At 45.1% G+C, this 16,293-nt stretch overlaps 1 protein-coding gene across 2 annotated transcripts in view; it reads left to right on the plus strand.

The window, feature by feature from the left end:
* The window catches only part of glrbb (glycine receptor, beta b), a 153,572-nt gene that overhangs the window by 63,235 nt on the left and 74,044 nt on the right, over positions 1-16,293 (plus strand). For both annotated transcript variants that reach the window (XM_063046392.1, XM_063046393.1), the window contains exon 4: positions 1,809-1,876. In XM_063046392.1, the coding sequence (XP_062902462.1) occupies positions 1,809-1,876 (68 nt within the window). The remainder of the gene's footprint in view (positions 1-1,808; positions 1,877-16,293) is intronic.

Consider the following 16,293-nt stretch of genomic DNA (forward strand, 5'->3'; position numbering starts at 1 on the left):
TAAGAGACATTTAGATAGGTACATGGAGCTTAGTAAAACAGAGGGCTATAGGTAGGCCTAGTAATTTCTAAGGTAGGGACATGTTCGGCACAACTCTGTGGGCCGAAGGGCTTGTATTGTGCTGTAGGTTTTCTATGTTCTATGTTCAAAATGTATTCACTCCAGAAACTTGGGTGTACTTACCAAGGCCACCATTATTGTTTAAGTACACGTGACATGGGTAGATTATCTGCATGTCCTTTCCATGATATTCCTGGAACATTCCATGAATCCTGCATTTACGCGGAGCCAATATCACAGTCAATCTCTTGCAAGCTATGGCTAGCATGAGTATATTTGAAGTCACTGCATGGCCCAGAACTACATATAAGATAATAGTGGACCAGCTTGTACTATCCTGACTGCTCTATCCACATCCCTAGGCTTGGGGTGAAGGATTTATCTCACTGGCCTTTCACAATTACCAGGCTGGCAGCTCCGTAGTATGGAAGCCCACTCCCAAATATTCCATGTAGTTGAGTTGGAACTTTATCTTCTTGTAATTTTAACAATTTGTACATGCCCTTAACATTGAGACATTTAAAAACTATTAAAAGTCAAGCAAATAATTGCAAATATTAAAAATCTAGTTTTAGAAAAGTTAGCTCAAACATGTTTAAACTTCAATAAATCCAAAAAGGTATCAAGGTAGACAGAAAATTTAGCAGCAATTACCTTTCACATTGCGAGCTCAAATTGTTCCCTATTAAAAAAAAATTTGAAATTGATTGGATTTTGAATCCTACCCCCATGTCCTAGCTGTTGTAGGATCCAAGGTGGGTTCTCATTTCCCTGCTAAGGAGTTCCAGAAAGATTGGCCCCATTGCTGAATTCTGTGTAGAACTACTAGATTCATACCACCACTGATAAATACTGTACATCGTTCATTCCCAAAGTTCTTATCTGCCAGCACCAGATCGGAGGTTTGGTCTTATGTCAGTTTGCGCAACTCAAAAAAGTTTTCTCCTTTTGAATAAGGCAAAGCAAAGCTCAACTTCAATAACTTTCTCATTCTCCAAGGACTTGGAGATATCTGAATTGATCTACCTCATAATGCCAGATCGTTACAAGTATCTATAACAATTGTAGGGTGCATCAAATGCCAACAATGTGCAAACTTACAACTTACTTTAGACAGCAGCCAGACATCTATAGAGTAGGGTGTTCTGAATCTTCACTCATCCACTAACAGAACTACCCCAGACGTTTTGTGGCTTGAGAAAAACTCTAGGATATACAGGCAAAAATGGTTGAGTACAGATATTCAGAAAAGGTGCAGAGGAATATTTTGTTCAGATTTATAATTAAAAGAGAAGATACAGGTGCATTAAAGTTGGCGGAAAGGAATCCGAAAGCAATCTGATATAAATGTAAACATGGCTAAATTCTGCCATAAAGAAAATTATGTTGAGGGTAGATCAGATGAGCTTAAGTTTATACAAACCAGATAGAGGGGATGGAGAGGGAAGAAATTATACAGTATAATTTTACATCTAATCTGTTAATTCAAGTTCAGACAGGACATAGGGATCAAAGGATGTAAGTGGAATTTAACAGAAGTTACACTTTAAAGTTATCAAGAATAAATCTTTTACTCAAAACTGATTCCTTTTTGGTTCAATAAATCACGATTTCAACTTGTTCTTGTTTTGACAAGAAAGTTGGCGTGCTCAATGAATAAACACCAGTATAGTAATTGAACTTTGTTTTATGTTCTTGAAAATTTATTATTTATCCTGCAAGATAAAGTTCTTCTGATTTTTTTCCAGATATTCCAGTTGATGTACAAGTAAATATTTTCATTAACAGTTTTGGCTCAATCCATGAAACAACTATGGTAAGCTCACATTATTAACTCAATAAATAGAGATCTGCTTGATAAGTTCTGAAGATTTTAATTAAAAACAGTGTAACCATCTTAAAAACATTAAATTATTTAAATTTATAAGAAGTTGTATATAAACAGAGAAGAAAAGGGAAGAAAAAGATGATTGTATTAGTATTGCAGTTATTGAAGTTGTTCTGGATGGAATGAAGTTAAAACATTGGATCCAAAAGGCAAGAAATAGTAAGACTTGGGGCACTTGTGAGGTACCTTCTCTTTCTGGAGTCTTTACCACTTTTACCCCGCATCTATCATTGTGTATAACAAGTTTTTCCCTGCATTTGATTATACTGCAAATTGGTCAAAGTCACAGTCAAGGAAACATCCCCTCCTTCCTGTATCTACCTTCTTAAGCCTTATAAGAATTTTGTATGAGATCACCTCTCATCCTTTTAAATTCTAGAGAAAAGAAACTCATTCACTCTTCATTTGACAGAACTGGCATCCAGAAATCAGTCTGTTGATCTTTGCTACTTTCTTACTTTAGTAAGTATATACTTCTTTAAGTAAAGAGACCAAAGTTGCAGACAATACTCCTTGTATGGTCTCATCAAGATCCTACATAAATGTACGAAGACATGTTTACACTTGTACTCAAAACATCTTGAAATAAAGGTCAGCCTGCTGTTTGCCTTCTAATTAACTGCAACATTTACATAAAAGCATTCCAAGACTTATATACAAGAACAGCCAGATCCTTTTTAACATTTACATTTTCTGTTCTCTCATCATTTAAAAACTAGTGATCCTTATGTTTTTTGAACTAAAGTAGATAACTACACTCTTTTCTGCATCTACTCTAATCTGTCATGTTTTGGCCCACTGATTTGGCTTGTTTAAATCTTCTAGACACCTATTTATAGCTTCATCACGGCATGTTTCCACATGGTTTTATATCATTTGAAAACTTGGAAATGTTACATATGTTCTCCTCAGGCAAAACTTGATATAAATTGTGAATAGTTAAGGCCCAAACTCCAATTCCTGTATTTTCTCATTAGACACAGCTTGCTGACCTGCAAAGGATACATTTTTTTCTGCTCTTTATGTTCTACCTGTTAACAAACTCTCAATACACAGATATATTACTCCCGATTCATATCCCCCAACAAGGAACACAAACCTGTATGAGAGATGAAAAACCTTATGAAAATTCACATCTGTTGATTTCTTCTCACCCAGTCTCCAAGCATATCTACAAAAAATCTTTAATTGATTGTTCAAACATAATTCCCTTTTCGTAAATTGGTGTTGACTGATCAATCATATTATTTCTGTGCCTTGATATCACATCCCATACATGATTCCAGCACACGTTCTCTGTTGTTGTCATGGGAGCAAGTTAGTAGTTCCCTATTTCTTAGGCGAACAGCAAGTAGGATGAGATCATATATCCTTTCAGTGTCTAACCCATATTGGTATTTAGTTGCTAACAAGTGGCCATAGAATGGGTGACATCTTCTATTGCTAAACTAGTATGGCAGTTTCATATATCCAGCTCAAAAAGAATGTGTAAGTGCATTTGCTGCCACACTGGATGCATTGTACGCAGATTATACAGGTTGAAACTCTATTCTGGCACCTTTGAGACCTGACTGATGTCAGAATTTACTCCCAGTCATCCTCCTCTGACCAGGAGAATTGTTCTTCTATAGGTACTCCACAGGTTATGTGTGGAATCTGAGAGTTTTCTGCAGTTGAGAGCTGAGATTTCCATAAGGCTGTTTGCTGAAATCATTAGGTAGTTGATGAGTACAGGTCTATTCAAAATGTACTGGACCACTGAATTCCAGAAAATTTCAACTTGTATCTATAAAAAGCATGCAGTTTTATCAGTTTGGAGATCTGTACTTTTCAGTCCAATTTTAATACGCATTGTCATTTTTACCATGGTTATGGTGTCTGTTTTCTCTGACTACTGCTTTTTGAGTGTGATCATTTGAATATCTCAGCCTTTTGGTTAAGATTAAATGTAGTTTCTGCAGGAACTGACTCATGGTGGATCTCTGTGGACACTAACATTGAGAATGGAAGACACGAGGGATTCTTCATGACCAAGTGGCACTGATAAGAGCTTAACCTGTGATGTAGGGGAGCATTGTCATGCTAATTGGAAAACCAATCTAACACCCCTTTCCAGCAATCAATGTTCAGTTTAGTCATGATGACTGTAGCTACAGTGTGTCGCTAGGAGGACCCGGGATCAGAAACACTATCAAAATGGTAGTCAAGGATCCCAACAAGAAGAACTCCTTCAACAGGGACTGCTTCATTGAGAAGGTCCTGCTGCAGTATTGCAGGCTTGAGGTGTAGGACATCTTCTGTGTCTGAGACTTCACCAGTAATGGCTTCTTTGACATCACCTTCAAATATGCAGTGGCATGGTAAAAGTTGCTAAAGGATTTTTGCAGAAAGGCAAATGATGCAAAGCTGTCGCTTCTGAAGGCACAGCCACTCTTCACCATCCCCACCCCGAAGGAGCATGTGATCATAGTGCACATATTCAACCCACATGTGCCCGTTGTAGATGTCCTCATCTTCTTGGCTCATTATGTTGAAGGAACAGGAAACTGCATGGACATCAAGGATATGTTTGGGATTTGGACAAATAAATGTCAGGTGAAGGTCAAACTGAGAGTGGATGCAAATGGCATCATCATCCACCCTCCCTCTGTCTTTGCCATTGGAGCAAACTGTGGTTATATGATATATGCTGGTTTATTATTGCAGTTATGGTAAACTGCAATAAGTCTGGACATGTGGCAGCCCAGTGCAGTACAGACATCATCAAAAACTGCAAGCAGGAAGGCCATGCGACCAACGATTACAGGGAAAGCAAATGTGTAGGGAGCCAGGTCACCTTCACAAGGCCTATCTAAAACATGCTAGTACCAACACTCAGGTAGTAAGAGGAAAAGTTGTCACTAATAAAGCCCCGTCAAGGACTACATCTGCAGCATGCTGCCACCCACACTGGACCCCCTACAGTTCACCTACCAGCACAGCCGATCAATAAATGATGCAATAGCCGCAGCTCTACACACCGTCCTTACACATCTGGAGAAGAGGGATGCTGTTCTTGGACTACAGTTCAGCATTCAACACCATAACCACTTCAGGCCTGACAAGAAGCTCAGAGCTCTCAGCCTTCACCCTTCCTGTGTAGCTGGATCCTGGGCTTCCTGTCAGATTGTCAGCAGGTGATAAGAGTTGGCTTCCTCATCTCTGTCTCTCTGACCCTCAGGGCTGTGTACTAACCCCCCTCCTTTATGCTCTGTATACCCATGACTGTGTCACCACCCACAGCTCCAATCTGCTAATTAAATTTGCTGATGACACTACACTGTTTGGCCTAATCTCAAATAATAATAAGGCAGCCTACAGAGAAGAATTCATTATCTTGACACAGTGGTGTCAAAAAAAACCCTCTCCATCAATGTTGCAAAAACAAAGGAGCTGGTTGTGGATTACAGGAGGAATGGAGACAGGCTAACCCCTATTGACATCAATGGATCTAGGTTTGAGGGGGTGAACGGCTTCAAGTTCCTCAGCATAAACATCACTGAGGATCTCACGTGGTCTGTACACTGGCTGTGTGGTGAAAAAGGCACAACAGCACCTCTTTTACCTCAGAGCATTGAAGAAGTTTGGTGTGGGCCCCCAGATCCTAAGAACTTTCTTTAGGGGCACAATTGAGAGTATCCTGACTGGCTGCATCTCTGCCTGGTATGGGAACTGTACTTCCCTCAATCGCAGGACTCCGCAGAGAGTGGTGTGGACCGCTCAGCGCATCTGTAGATGTGGACTTCCCATGATTCAGGAAGCTTACAAAGACAGGTGTGAGAAAAGGGCCTGAAGGAGTATTGGGGACCCCAGTCACCCCATCCACGAACTGTTCCAGGAAACAGTACTGCAGCATAAAAGCCAGCAACAACAAGCTCCAGGACAGCTTCTTCCACGAGGCTATCAGACTGCTTGACTCATGCTGACACAACTGTATTTCTATGTTATACTGACTATCCTGTCGTACATAGTATTTATTATCAGTCAGTCAGTGGGTGCCGTCCCGAATCCGGGGTTGGCGGCTATGCACCTCCATCCTCTTCGATCTTGCAACAGCACCAAGTACAGCCTCTGCTCCAGTTTGTTTTCGAACAGATGATGCAATAGCCACAGCTATACACACTGTCCTTACACATATGGAGAAGAGGGATGCCGCCTGCCGCCGCCTCTGCCAAACTGGAGCCCGAGGCCGTGTCGGCCTCCAGCCGCGGCAGCTTCTTCAAGCTCGGCCCTTCCTTAGGCGGAGGCCTTGGGCAGGTCGAGGCACACGGTGCAGCACCCAAGTTCATCATACCTCTTCTAACTAGATGCATAGCATATGATTCGTAGGTACATGGTGAGGCTTTAATCTCTTCCACAGAAGATGGTCATTGGCTCACAAGGAGCTCATCCGCCCTTTGTCAAGTCTTGCTTTTTTTTAGGCCTGCTGGGTGTCCTCACACCCTCCTCACCAGACTAAGTCCGGTGAGGGAGCTGGCCCAAGTCGCCGACCACTCGACCATGGTCCCCGGCCAAGCGCCGGGCACCCACCCCCCTCCAAATCTCTCCGAGCGTCTGGTGCCTGACCAAAAACCATGGTCGAGTGGCCGGCGACCAAACTGGAAGTTTATAGTATTATAAATTACTATAAATTGCACATTGCACATTTAGACGAAGATAAAACGTAAAGATTTTTACTCATCATGTATATGAAGGATATAAGTAGTAAAGCCAATTCAATACCAGTGAAGAGGCTGCTGCCAAAACTGAGACAGAGACTGGGACTGCAGAATGGCTGACTGCCCCCGCACCCCCTGCAGCTGAGAAACCCCAGTCCCTTCTGTAAAATGAGGAGAAGTCAATTAAGGAAAGAAGGGTAGAGAGACAAGAAGAAGAGTAGTGGGTGGTGAAGAGGAAGAAGTCCCAGAAGCCACCATCTAAATGACAATAGGCTGCTAAGCATCAAAAAAATGAGAAAAAAAAGGACAATGTAGCAGATGGACACCAGCAAGCTCCCCTCGTAGGATTATTAAGCATGTGTGGGAAACTGATGATTCATTCAGAAGATATGTTAAACCAGAGAGTACAAAGTAGAAGGGAGCCAACAAGCTAATGTGATTAAGGAAGAATTTGCCAGCCACTCCACACCCCCCCACAAGGCCTAGGTGACCAGGGGCAGCATAGAGGCCATCAGCCCCCAGCTATGGGAGACCAGGAGAGAACTGGAGCCATTACCTCCCAGCTTTGGGAGCCCAGAACAGCATCGAGCACACCCCAAGTCAAAGAGATGGAAGGTGCAGGGTGACCAGAGCAAGACGTTGGAACGGGAGCAAAGACCAACCAGTCCCCAGACATAATACCCGCAGTGACACACCTGGGGAAGTGGCACTCTCAGTACCTGAGCCTCCAAACAGAGAGGTTGTGGGCATGATGGTTCAGACTGAATGATAGTGGACTAGCCCTGTGATTCCACAACTCTATCATGGAGAGCATCCTTAACCATGTGCGGTGTCATTACCCCATGTGCACAAGGGGTAATAAAACCTTAGATCATGTCTACACAAGTGTGGCTGACTGTTACAAAGCCACTACCCTCCCCCACCTGGGACAGTCCAACCGTCTTTCATTGTTTCTGTTTCCCAAGTATAGCCCGTAGCCCGGTCATTAAACGTGTGAAACCCACAATGAAGACTATTAAGATCTGGCTGGAGGGTGCTGACTCTGCTCTTCAGCACCAATTCCAGCACACAGACTGGATCGTGTTTGCTGCCCATGCCACCACAGACTCTCAGATTAACATTGATTTATATACCAACTCTGTCCTTGAGCACATCAACAAGTGTGTAGATAGAGTGACATCACAAAAACAAATAAAAATTTTCCCCAGTCAGAAACCATGGATGAACAGAAAAGTTTGCCTCCTGCTCAAAGCCAGAGATTCAGCCTTCAGGTCTGGAGACCGGGAGGCTTACAGGTCAGCCAGGGCCAACCTGAGGAGGGGAATCTCTCAGGCTAAACACATATACAAACAGAGAATCAAGGAGCATTTCAACTCCTCGGACCCCCGGCGCTTGTGGCATGGCGTACAGGTCATTACAGACTTCAAACCACCTAGTACTGTGTCCCCTTCCAGCTCTGCTTCCTTCCCTGATGAGCTCAATTACTTCTACACTCGCTTTGAATGAGAGAACAAGGAGGTCACCCCTAAAGTGGAACTGCCTCTCTCATTTCCCACCTCTGATGTTTGTGTCATCCTGAGCAGGGTGAATGTACAAAAGTCAGCTGGTCCGGATGGAATACCTGGCCGTGTGCTCAGAGTCTGTGCAGAGCAGTTGGTCGCCATCTTCACGGACGTTTTTAATCTGTTCCTGGCCCAGGCATTTGTCTCCACAAGCTTCAAGGTCGCCACCATTGTGCCAGTGCCGAAGCATTCCACTGCCATGGGCCTGAATGACTTCCATCCAGTTGCACTCACCCCCATCATTGCAAAATGCTTTGAGAGACTGGTTCTATTACATCTAAAATCCTGTCTGCCCACTACCCTGGACTCCCATCAATTTGCCTATTGTACCAACAGGTCAACAGAGGACGCCACCTCCACGGCACTTCACTCTGCCCTGACCCACCTGTACAGCCCCAACTGTTAAGTCAGAATGCTGTTTATTGACTTTAGTTCGGCATTCGATACTGTGATCCCCTCCAAGCTGATCGCCAAACTTCGCCAGCTTGATATCAGCTCATCCCTTTGTAATTGGACCTTGGACTTTCTGACTAACAGACTCTAATCAGTTAAGTTAAGGCAACCTCTCCTCCTCCACTCTCACCCTGAACACCGGCGTGCCTCAAGGCTGTGTGCTGAGCCCTCTTCTGTACTCCCTTTTCACCTATGACTGAGTTCCTGTACATGGTTCTAACTCCATAATCAGGTTCGCAGACGACACCACGGTGGTTGGCCTGATCAGAGGGGATGACAAGACGGCCTACAGGGACGAGGTCCAGCACCTGGCTGCGTGGTGTGCCGACAACAACCTGGTCCTTAACACCCAGAAGACCAAGGAGATCGTTGTGGACTTCAGGCATGCTAGGAGTCACACTCACGTCCCCATCTACAGCAACGGAGCTGTAGTGGAGCATGTATCAAGCTTCAAATTCCTTGGTGTCCACATTTCCGAGGATCTCACCCGGTCCCTGAACTCCTCCATCCTGATCAAAAAGGCACAACAGCACCTTTATTTCCTGCGGAGCATCAGGAAAGCTCCCTCTGTCCCAGGACACTGACGGACTTTTACCACTGTACCATTGAGAGCATACTCACCAGCTGCAGCTCAGTGTGGTATGGCAATTGTCCCGTATTGGACCGCAAAACACCAGCATGTGGTGAAAACTGCCCAGCGGATTGTCGGCACCCATTTGCCCACCATTGAGAACATCTATCATAAACGCTGCCTGGGCAGGGCAAAAAGCATTATCAGGGATGCATCTCACCCTAATCATGGACTTTTTACTCTCCTCCCATCCGGTAGGTGCTACAGGAGCCTCGACTCCCGCTCGAGCAGGCACAGGAAGAGCTTCTTCCCTGAGGCTGTGACCCTGCTGAACCTCACATCACAGCGCTAAGCAGTATTGCATCCGTATTGTACTGTCTCAGTACTTTTCTATTTGTGTGCTGTAGCACTTACTTTTTATTCGCAGTTATTTTGTAAATAACACTATTCTTTGCATTTTTGGACAGATGCTAACTGCATTTCATTGGCTTTGTATCTGTACTCGGCACAATGACAATAAAGTTGAATCTAATCTGATCTAGTAATGTATCAATGCCTTGTAGTGCCTTGCCATGGTCAAGGCTGATGTAACCTTCCACAGGAGTGCAGGCTACCTCACCTTCACAGCTATCAGAGGTGGTCGCTATGGTGACCCCATGGTTAGTCAGTTGGTTGGGGGGCAGTGAGTGTTACGCTTCTGACCTGGGGATTCTGCTGCAGGGAGGCAACTTCTCAATCACCCAAGTCAGAGAGGTGATTAGGGGCACCTCCCTATGGCAAGTGTAATGTACCAAAACACTCTGCTCTGGCTAATTAATGTGTACGCTTCACTCACGTGTAGGACAGGCAGTGCAACAAAGTGCAGCTGACTGGGACATTATGTAGTAATGGGGGTAGACCCATCCTTCACAACACAGGGGACAGATAGAACCTCAGCATGTAGTGGCACGTGGTTCAATATACCAGCGGTCCCCAACCACCGGGCCACGGACTAGTACCGGGCTGTAAAGCATGTGCTACCGGGCCGCGAGGAAACGATATGACTTGTTGATATGGGTCAGCTGCACCTTTCCTCATTCCCTGTCACGCCCACTGTTGAACTTGAACGCACTCAGCGCGGGAAGGAGATCAACTCCTCGAGCTTGCAAATGACGGCGGGCTGAGAAGTATGTTTGACATAACATCTCTGCCGGCATTCTGGATCAGAGTCAAGGCTAAGTATCCTGAGATAGCCACGAAAGCACTGAAAACGTTGCTTCCAATTCCAACATATCGTCTGCAATGAATGCAAAGAAAACTAAATTGCGGAATAGACTGGACATAAGGAGCCTCCTTCGAGTCTTGCTGTCTCCCATCACCCCTCGATAGGACCGTTTTGTTGCAGGGAAACAAGCCCAGGGCTCCCACTGATTCAGCGATATTGGTGTGTTGCAATGATTTTATATATTTATACGGGGAAAATATGTGCTGTGTGTTTAATATTCAAACGTTACTTAAAATGTTATGATGCTATTGAGTTATAAGTGACTTATATAACCATATAACAATTACAGCACGGAAACAGGCCATCTCTGCTCTTCTAGTCCGTGCCGAACGCTACCCTCACCTAGTCCCACCGACCTGCACTCAGCCCATAACCCTCCCTTCCTTTCCTGTCCATATACCTATCCAATTTTTCTTTAAATGATAATATCGAACCTGCGTCTACCACTTCTACTGGAAGTTCGTTCAACACTTACTTCAAGCTCCCCTGTCCTCCCCTGATAATTGACATCACTATATTCATGCAAGGAAATTATGTATTGTGTGTTTAATATTAAATTAGTTAGATAAACCCTTGTTGGAAATGAAATTGAGTGTATTAGCCACTTATCACCTATATTCCAGTCGTGATTAACACGCCCCCCCCCAAACAGAATCACCAAAAACGATTTGTAGAAGAAAATCGACACGTACATGCATGCGCACACAGGTCCCCGTGCAAGGCTTCATGGTTGTGATAGTCTTTCTCGGGGTAAACACAATGTATTTAACTGCGACTCTTGTCTGTTGGCAACCGTACCTCCCAACACCATCCGCCCGGGTTGGCCGGTCCGCAAGAATATTGTCAATAATAAACCGGTCCGCGGTGCAAAAAAGTTAGGGACCCCTGGATATACAGCCTGATGCAGTGACACATGAAGGTGGTCATCAGGATGAGGGCACCATTGACTATGTTTTTGTCCCCACCGACCAGGAACTTGTGCATAACAATCCATACGACTCAATCCATCTTGGATCCCCAGATGAACTGGAAGATGGCCCAGATGATTTCCAAGATGGAGGAGCACGGATGGGCCACACGCATGTCAAGAATAACAGCCATGGATTTGAGAAGAGTGTGTGGAGGAAGATGCAAGGGCCTGTGTCATGGTTCACAGTGAGCAGCTGTGTGACAGAGGACTCTATCATGTATGGGCTGTTCCCAGGGGCGGACATCATGCCGTGCTGGAGGATCATCAACTCAGTGAAAGACGTCCTTTGGTCTGCCCAAAACATTTTGGTCTGCCTGCACAACAAGATGTCTGTAGAGGAATGCTGCCAAGTGACACACCGAAGCTTGGTGCAGCTACTGCAAGGGCTTGGTGGGGGAAGACCACATTTTAGGGTTTTTCCTCTACTGGACAGGGAGGGGCCGGGTTTGCTGAGGAAGCCCCTCAATTATTGTATTAGTGGAATACCCCAGGGGATCATGAGTGGCAGCAGTGCTATTGGCTTTAAACAGTATAATGTAACGCTAAATATATTGTCTTATGAATGTAAGAATGAAAAAATACTGCATGATTTATTCTTATAAATGATTATGAATAAAGCTTATTTTGCTTAAAAAAGGAATGTTTTGTATCTTTACAGCATAGGTGTAGCCTGCTGACTATTAGAAATAGTGGATAAGGTAACCTGTTATTGTTGTAGCGTGGTCGAAATCACTTGAGAGACAGAGTCACTGGTAGATACAAAGCAGCTTCTTTATTCGACACAACAAGGTACAGCAGGCATCATACGGATGGAGATGCTTTCGGTAGAAAGGTCTGCTGCCCCATGTGGGCTCGGTATTTATTTGCTAAACACAAAGGCAATCGCTACTTAAAAAGTTATAGACAATGCTTCCTTTTCAAGTTACCTACAAACATCACACCTTCTGACTTCATCCTTTCCTTCCGACGCCAACATGTCTGGGTTGGTACCCACAGCCTTTAGGAATGCAAGTTAAATCCACAGTACATTTATTTGGCATTTTACATGCTAACATAGAAGACAATTAATATTTATAAAGTATAGATAATACTGTCTTCAAAACTACAGCATCTGATCAAACTACAGCGCTAGAAGCATCTGGTATTCACACCTTTTCAGGAAGCGCATTGCTGTGAACTCAATCCACAGTACTTTGTCAAATAGAAGTCTGGTGGCCAAAGTCATTTAAGTGTAAATGAATCATCTACCCAAAAAAAACTCACTCTAACAGTCCCTCCTCTTGGCCCTCCTGGACAAAAATTAAATTTGTACCAGGAAAGGCAAACCTAGGAGGATATGCTCAAATAGGGCAGCAAAAATGCCCTGTCTCAAAATTCCCCCTCAATTTTATGTACCTCGATATCTATCCTAGCATTACCTAATCGCTACCAACCAAATGTTAAGCAGAGAGGCTGTTCCAAGTCTTTAGGAATGGGGCTCCTTTCATGTGCCTGTCAGCTTTTTCGCTGCAGGCTGATTGCAGCTTAAGCACATTCCTTTGTCTTCAGCCCTTTATCCTCTGGTCACTGAAATTCTCCTTCCAGGAGCACCCACAGGCTCTCTCATCGATGTACAGGAAGGGGTTGGGGTGGCCTCTGCATAAACATCTGCAAGGACCTCTCCCCAGTGGCACCCCCTTCCAAACTGTCCGGTCGATCACTGGCCCAACTGCTGAAAAGGGCCCAGCTCCTCAGACTCGGGGTGACTGCTTCCAGATGCCGTGTGCAGTCTGAAATGCCATCGAAGTGGTGGAACTTGCCATTTCCGCTTTAACTCAAAAATCTGTCCCTGTCTATTTCCCAATAATTTCTATACTATGCTATAAAATTAATCATCTACCTTCAGCAACCAGCCTTCTTTACAGAACACCATCATCATCACACTTTAGCAGGCTATTCATGGTTTTCCAACACGTTCTTGTGTTTTCTGCCACGTTCGGCGTTTTCTGCCTTTGCGTTTCCTCCAGCTATCTTTTCATCAGCTGTGGTCAGGTCTGGAATGGCTGGCTGGTGTTCCTCTCTTAGGTTCTCTGTAATTACATGGTTACTGGGTACACTTGGTTCCCCCACCCTGTCTGTGGGAGCAACAAGAGGGTGAGTTGTATGCTTTAACCTGAGTCCAGTGTTTCCACTGGCTGCCTCGCTGAGTCTGTACACAGACACACCTGTCATTGGTTAAGAGTATCGTCTGTAGTCCTATCCACCTGGGGGAAAACCCTGGCCTTTCTGGCAGCACCCTCACCATAACTTGGGTGCTGGGCTGTGGAAGGACTATCCCCTTTCCCTCTGGCTCTCTCTGATTCGCTGTTGTTGTTTTGCTCGGTTCTTCAACACTTTAAGTTGATTAGAAAGGTCCTTCACATTTGGATCATTCTATCCCTGTAAGCCCCAGGCTCCCCACAACCTGTAATTACCCCATGTTGGAGTCGCATTGCTCGCCCCATCTATAACTCGTAGGGGCTGAGACCCAAAGTGCAGTTCGGGGTTGCGCGCAATCTCATCAGGATTCCTGGTAATACATCCACCCATGTCTTTCCTGTCTCAGCTGTAGCTTTGGCTAATGCATTCTTGATTGTTCGGTTCATCCTTTCTACCATCCCTGAACTCTGGGGGTGGTCGGGTGCGTGGAACCGCTGTCGAATCCCTAGCAGTCGGCACATTTTCCTCATCACTTTCTCTGTGAAATGTGCTCCCTGATCTGAATCCACCTGAACTGGGATCCTTGCAGTGGTGTGGGCGGTGCAGTCCCTTGTTGGGAAAGCCTCTACCCACCGGGTGAAGTGATCCATAATTACTAGACAGTAGTTTTCCCCCCTGCTTTTTGGCAGGGGCCCTGTGAAGTCTATCTGGATGTTTTCCCAGGGTCCCCTTGGCTGAGGCTGATTTGCCAGCTGTAGCTTTCTGCCCTTACCAGGGTTATGCTGGGCACAAATGATAAAACGGTGGCAGACTTTCTCAATATCTCCGCCCGTCCCTGGCCATCACCAGTCCTGCCGGAGGGTTGTGATCATGCTCTGCCTTCCCTGATGCATCACCCCATGATATAACTTTAGTAGTATCTGTCTAATACAGGGTGGGGCCACCATGATTCTTTCCTCCCCATGTGTCCAGCACCCATCTGGTCCCTCCTTTGCTCCTTTTCTCCTCCATTTTTCCTTCTCTTCTGTCTCTAACCTCTTCATATAATTTTACTAAGCTGGCTTCTGTCGTTTCCTCCTGCACACTTGCAATTTCAATTGCCTCTTGACCCCCTGCTGCTTTATTCACAGTAATGTCTGCCCTTGGAGGATCTGGGAAAACTTTATGTTCTGGAATGGCAGCAGTCTCTCTGAGTATCCCCTGGTGTTTTTGTTCCTTCGCTATACCCTAAACAGTGGTCAGTGTGTCAGTTTGTATAGGGTCCTGCTTATGGGGTTTATACAGACCCTCTTCTATTTTAACTGGGTTTATCTTTACTCGACCACAATCTTGCTTGTGTGTAGCCCACACTGCTGGGAACTGCTGACAAGGTAACCCATGGACCCCATCCGGGCTGCAGTCTCTGGTGATCGGGGCAGCTGCGACTATGCTAGGCAGGTTGTGTATTCTGTTGGTTGTGCGCGTTTGCTGCCCCTGACTCGTCCATATTATTTCCCCCTTTCCCGAATCTATAACAGCTCCTGCTTCCCTTAGGATGTCTATTCCAAGGATTGTGCCCTCACTATTTGGACATACCCAGAGAAACACTGGAAGCTGAACTCCCCCGATTTCTAGTATTTGCGACTCGCTTCTTTCTGCTTTTACTGTTTTCCCTCCTACACCCCTGATATAACTGGCCTGTCCGGTTGTTGGTAAGGGTAAGTCTGTTATCGATACCGATGCCCCTGTGTCCACTAACACACTGCTTTGCTGTCCCCCTAACAATGTCGTTGTGTACATCCGCGGGTCACCAGCGCTGGCAGTGGAGCCCCCTGCCACATCTTTTTTTGCCCTAAGAGGCGCCGTCACTAACTTTTTGATCTGATTGACAGTCAGACTGGTTGCTGATGGGGTGAGTGACTGGGTGTCTGCCGTGACCTTCGTCTGGGTTTTCCCCCTCCCTTTTGGATACTGTCTCCAGCCATGTCCCAATAGGCCACAGCTGTAGCATATCAACTCATAGTATAGTAGTCATAGTCATACTTTATTGATCCCAGGGGATATTGATTTTCGTTACAGTTGCACCATAAATAATAAATAGTAATAGAACCATAAATAGTTAAATAGTAATATGTAAATTATGCCAGTAAATTATGAAGTAAGTCCAGGACCAGCCTATTGGCTCAGGGCGTCTGACCCTCCAAGGGAGGAGTTGTAAAGTTTGATGGCCACAGGCAGGAATGACTTCCTGTGACGCTCTGTGCTGCATCTCAGTGGAATGAGTCCTGGCTGAATGTACTCCTGTGCCCACCTAGTACATTATGTAGTGGATGGGAGACATTGACCAAGATGGCATGCAACTTAGACAGCATCCTCTTTTCAGACACCACCGTGAGAGAGTCCAGTTCCATCCCCACATCATCACTGGCCTTACGAATGAGTTTGTTGATTCTGTTGGTGTCTGCTACCCTCAGCCTGCTGCCCCAGCACACAACAGCAAACATGATAGCACTGGCCACCACAGACTCATAGAACATCCTCAGCATCGTCTGGTAGATGTTAAAGGACCTCAGTCTCCTCAGGAAATAGAGACAGCTCTGACCGTTCTTGTAGACAGCCTCAGTGTTCTTTGACCAGTCCAGTTTATTGTCAATTCGTATCCCCAGGTATT

The sequence above is a fragment of the Mobula hypostoma genome, chromosome 4 (genome assembly GCF_963921235.1).
Source record: "Mobula hypostoma chromosome 4, sMobHyp1.1, whole genome shotgun sequence".
NCBI classification, from domain to species: domain Eukaryota; kingdom Metazoa; phylum Chordata; class Chondrichthyes; order Myliobatiformes; family Myliobatidae; genus Mobula; species Mobula hypostoma.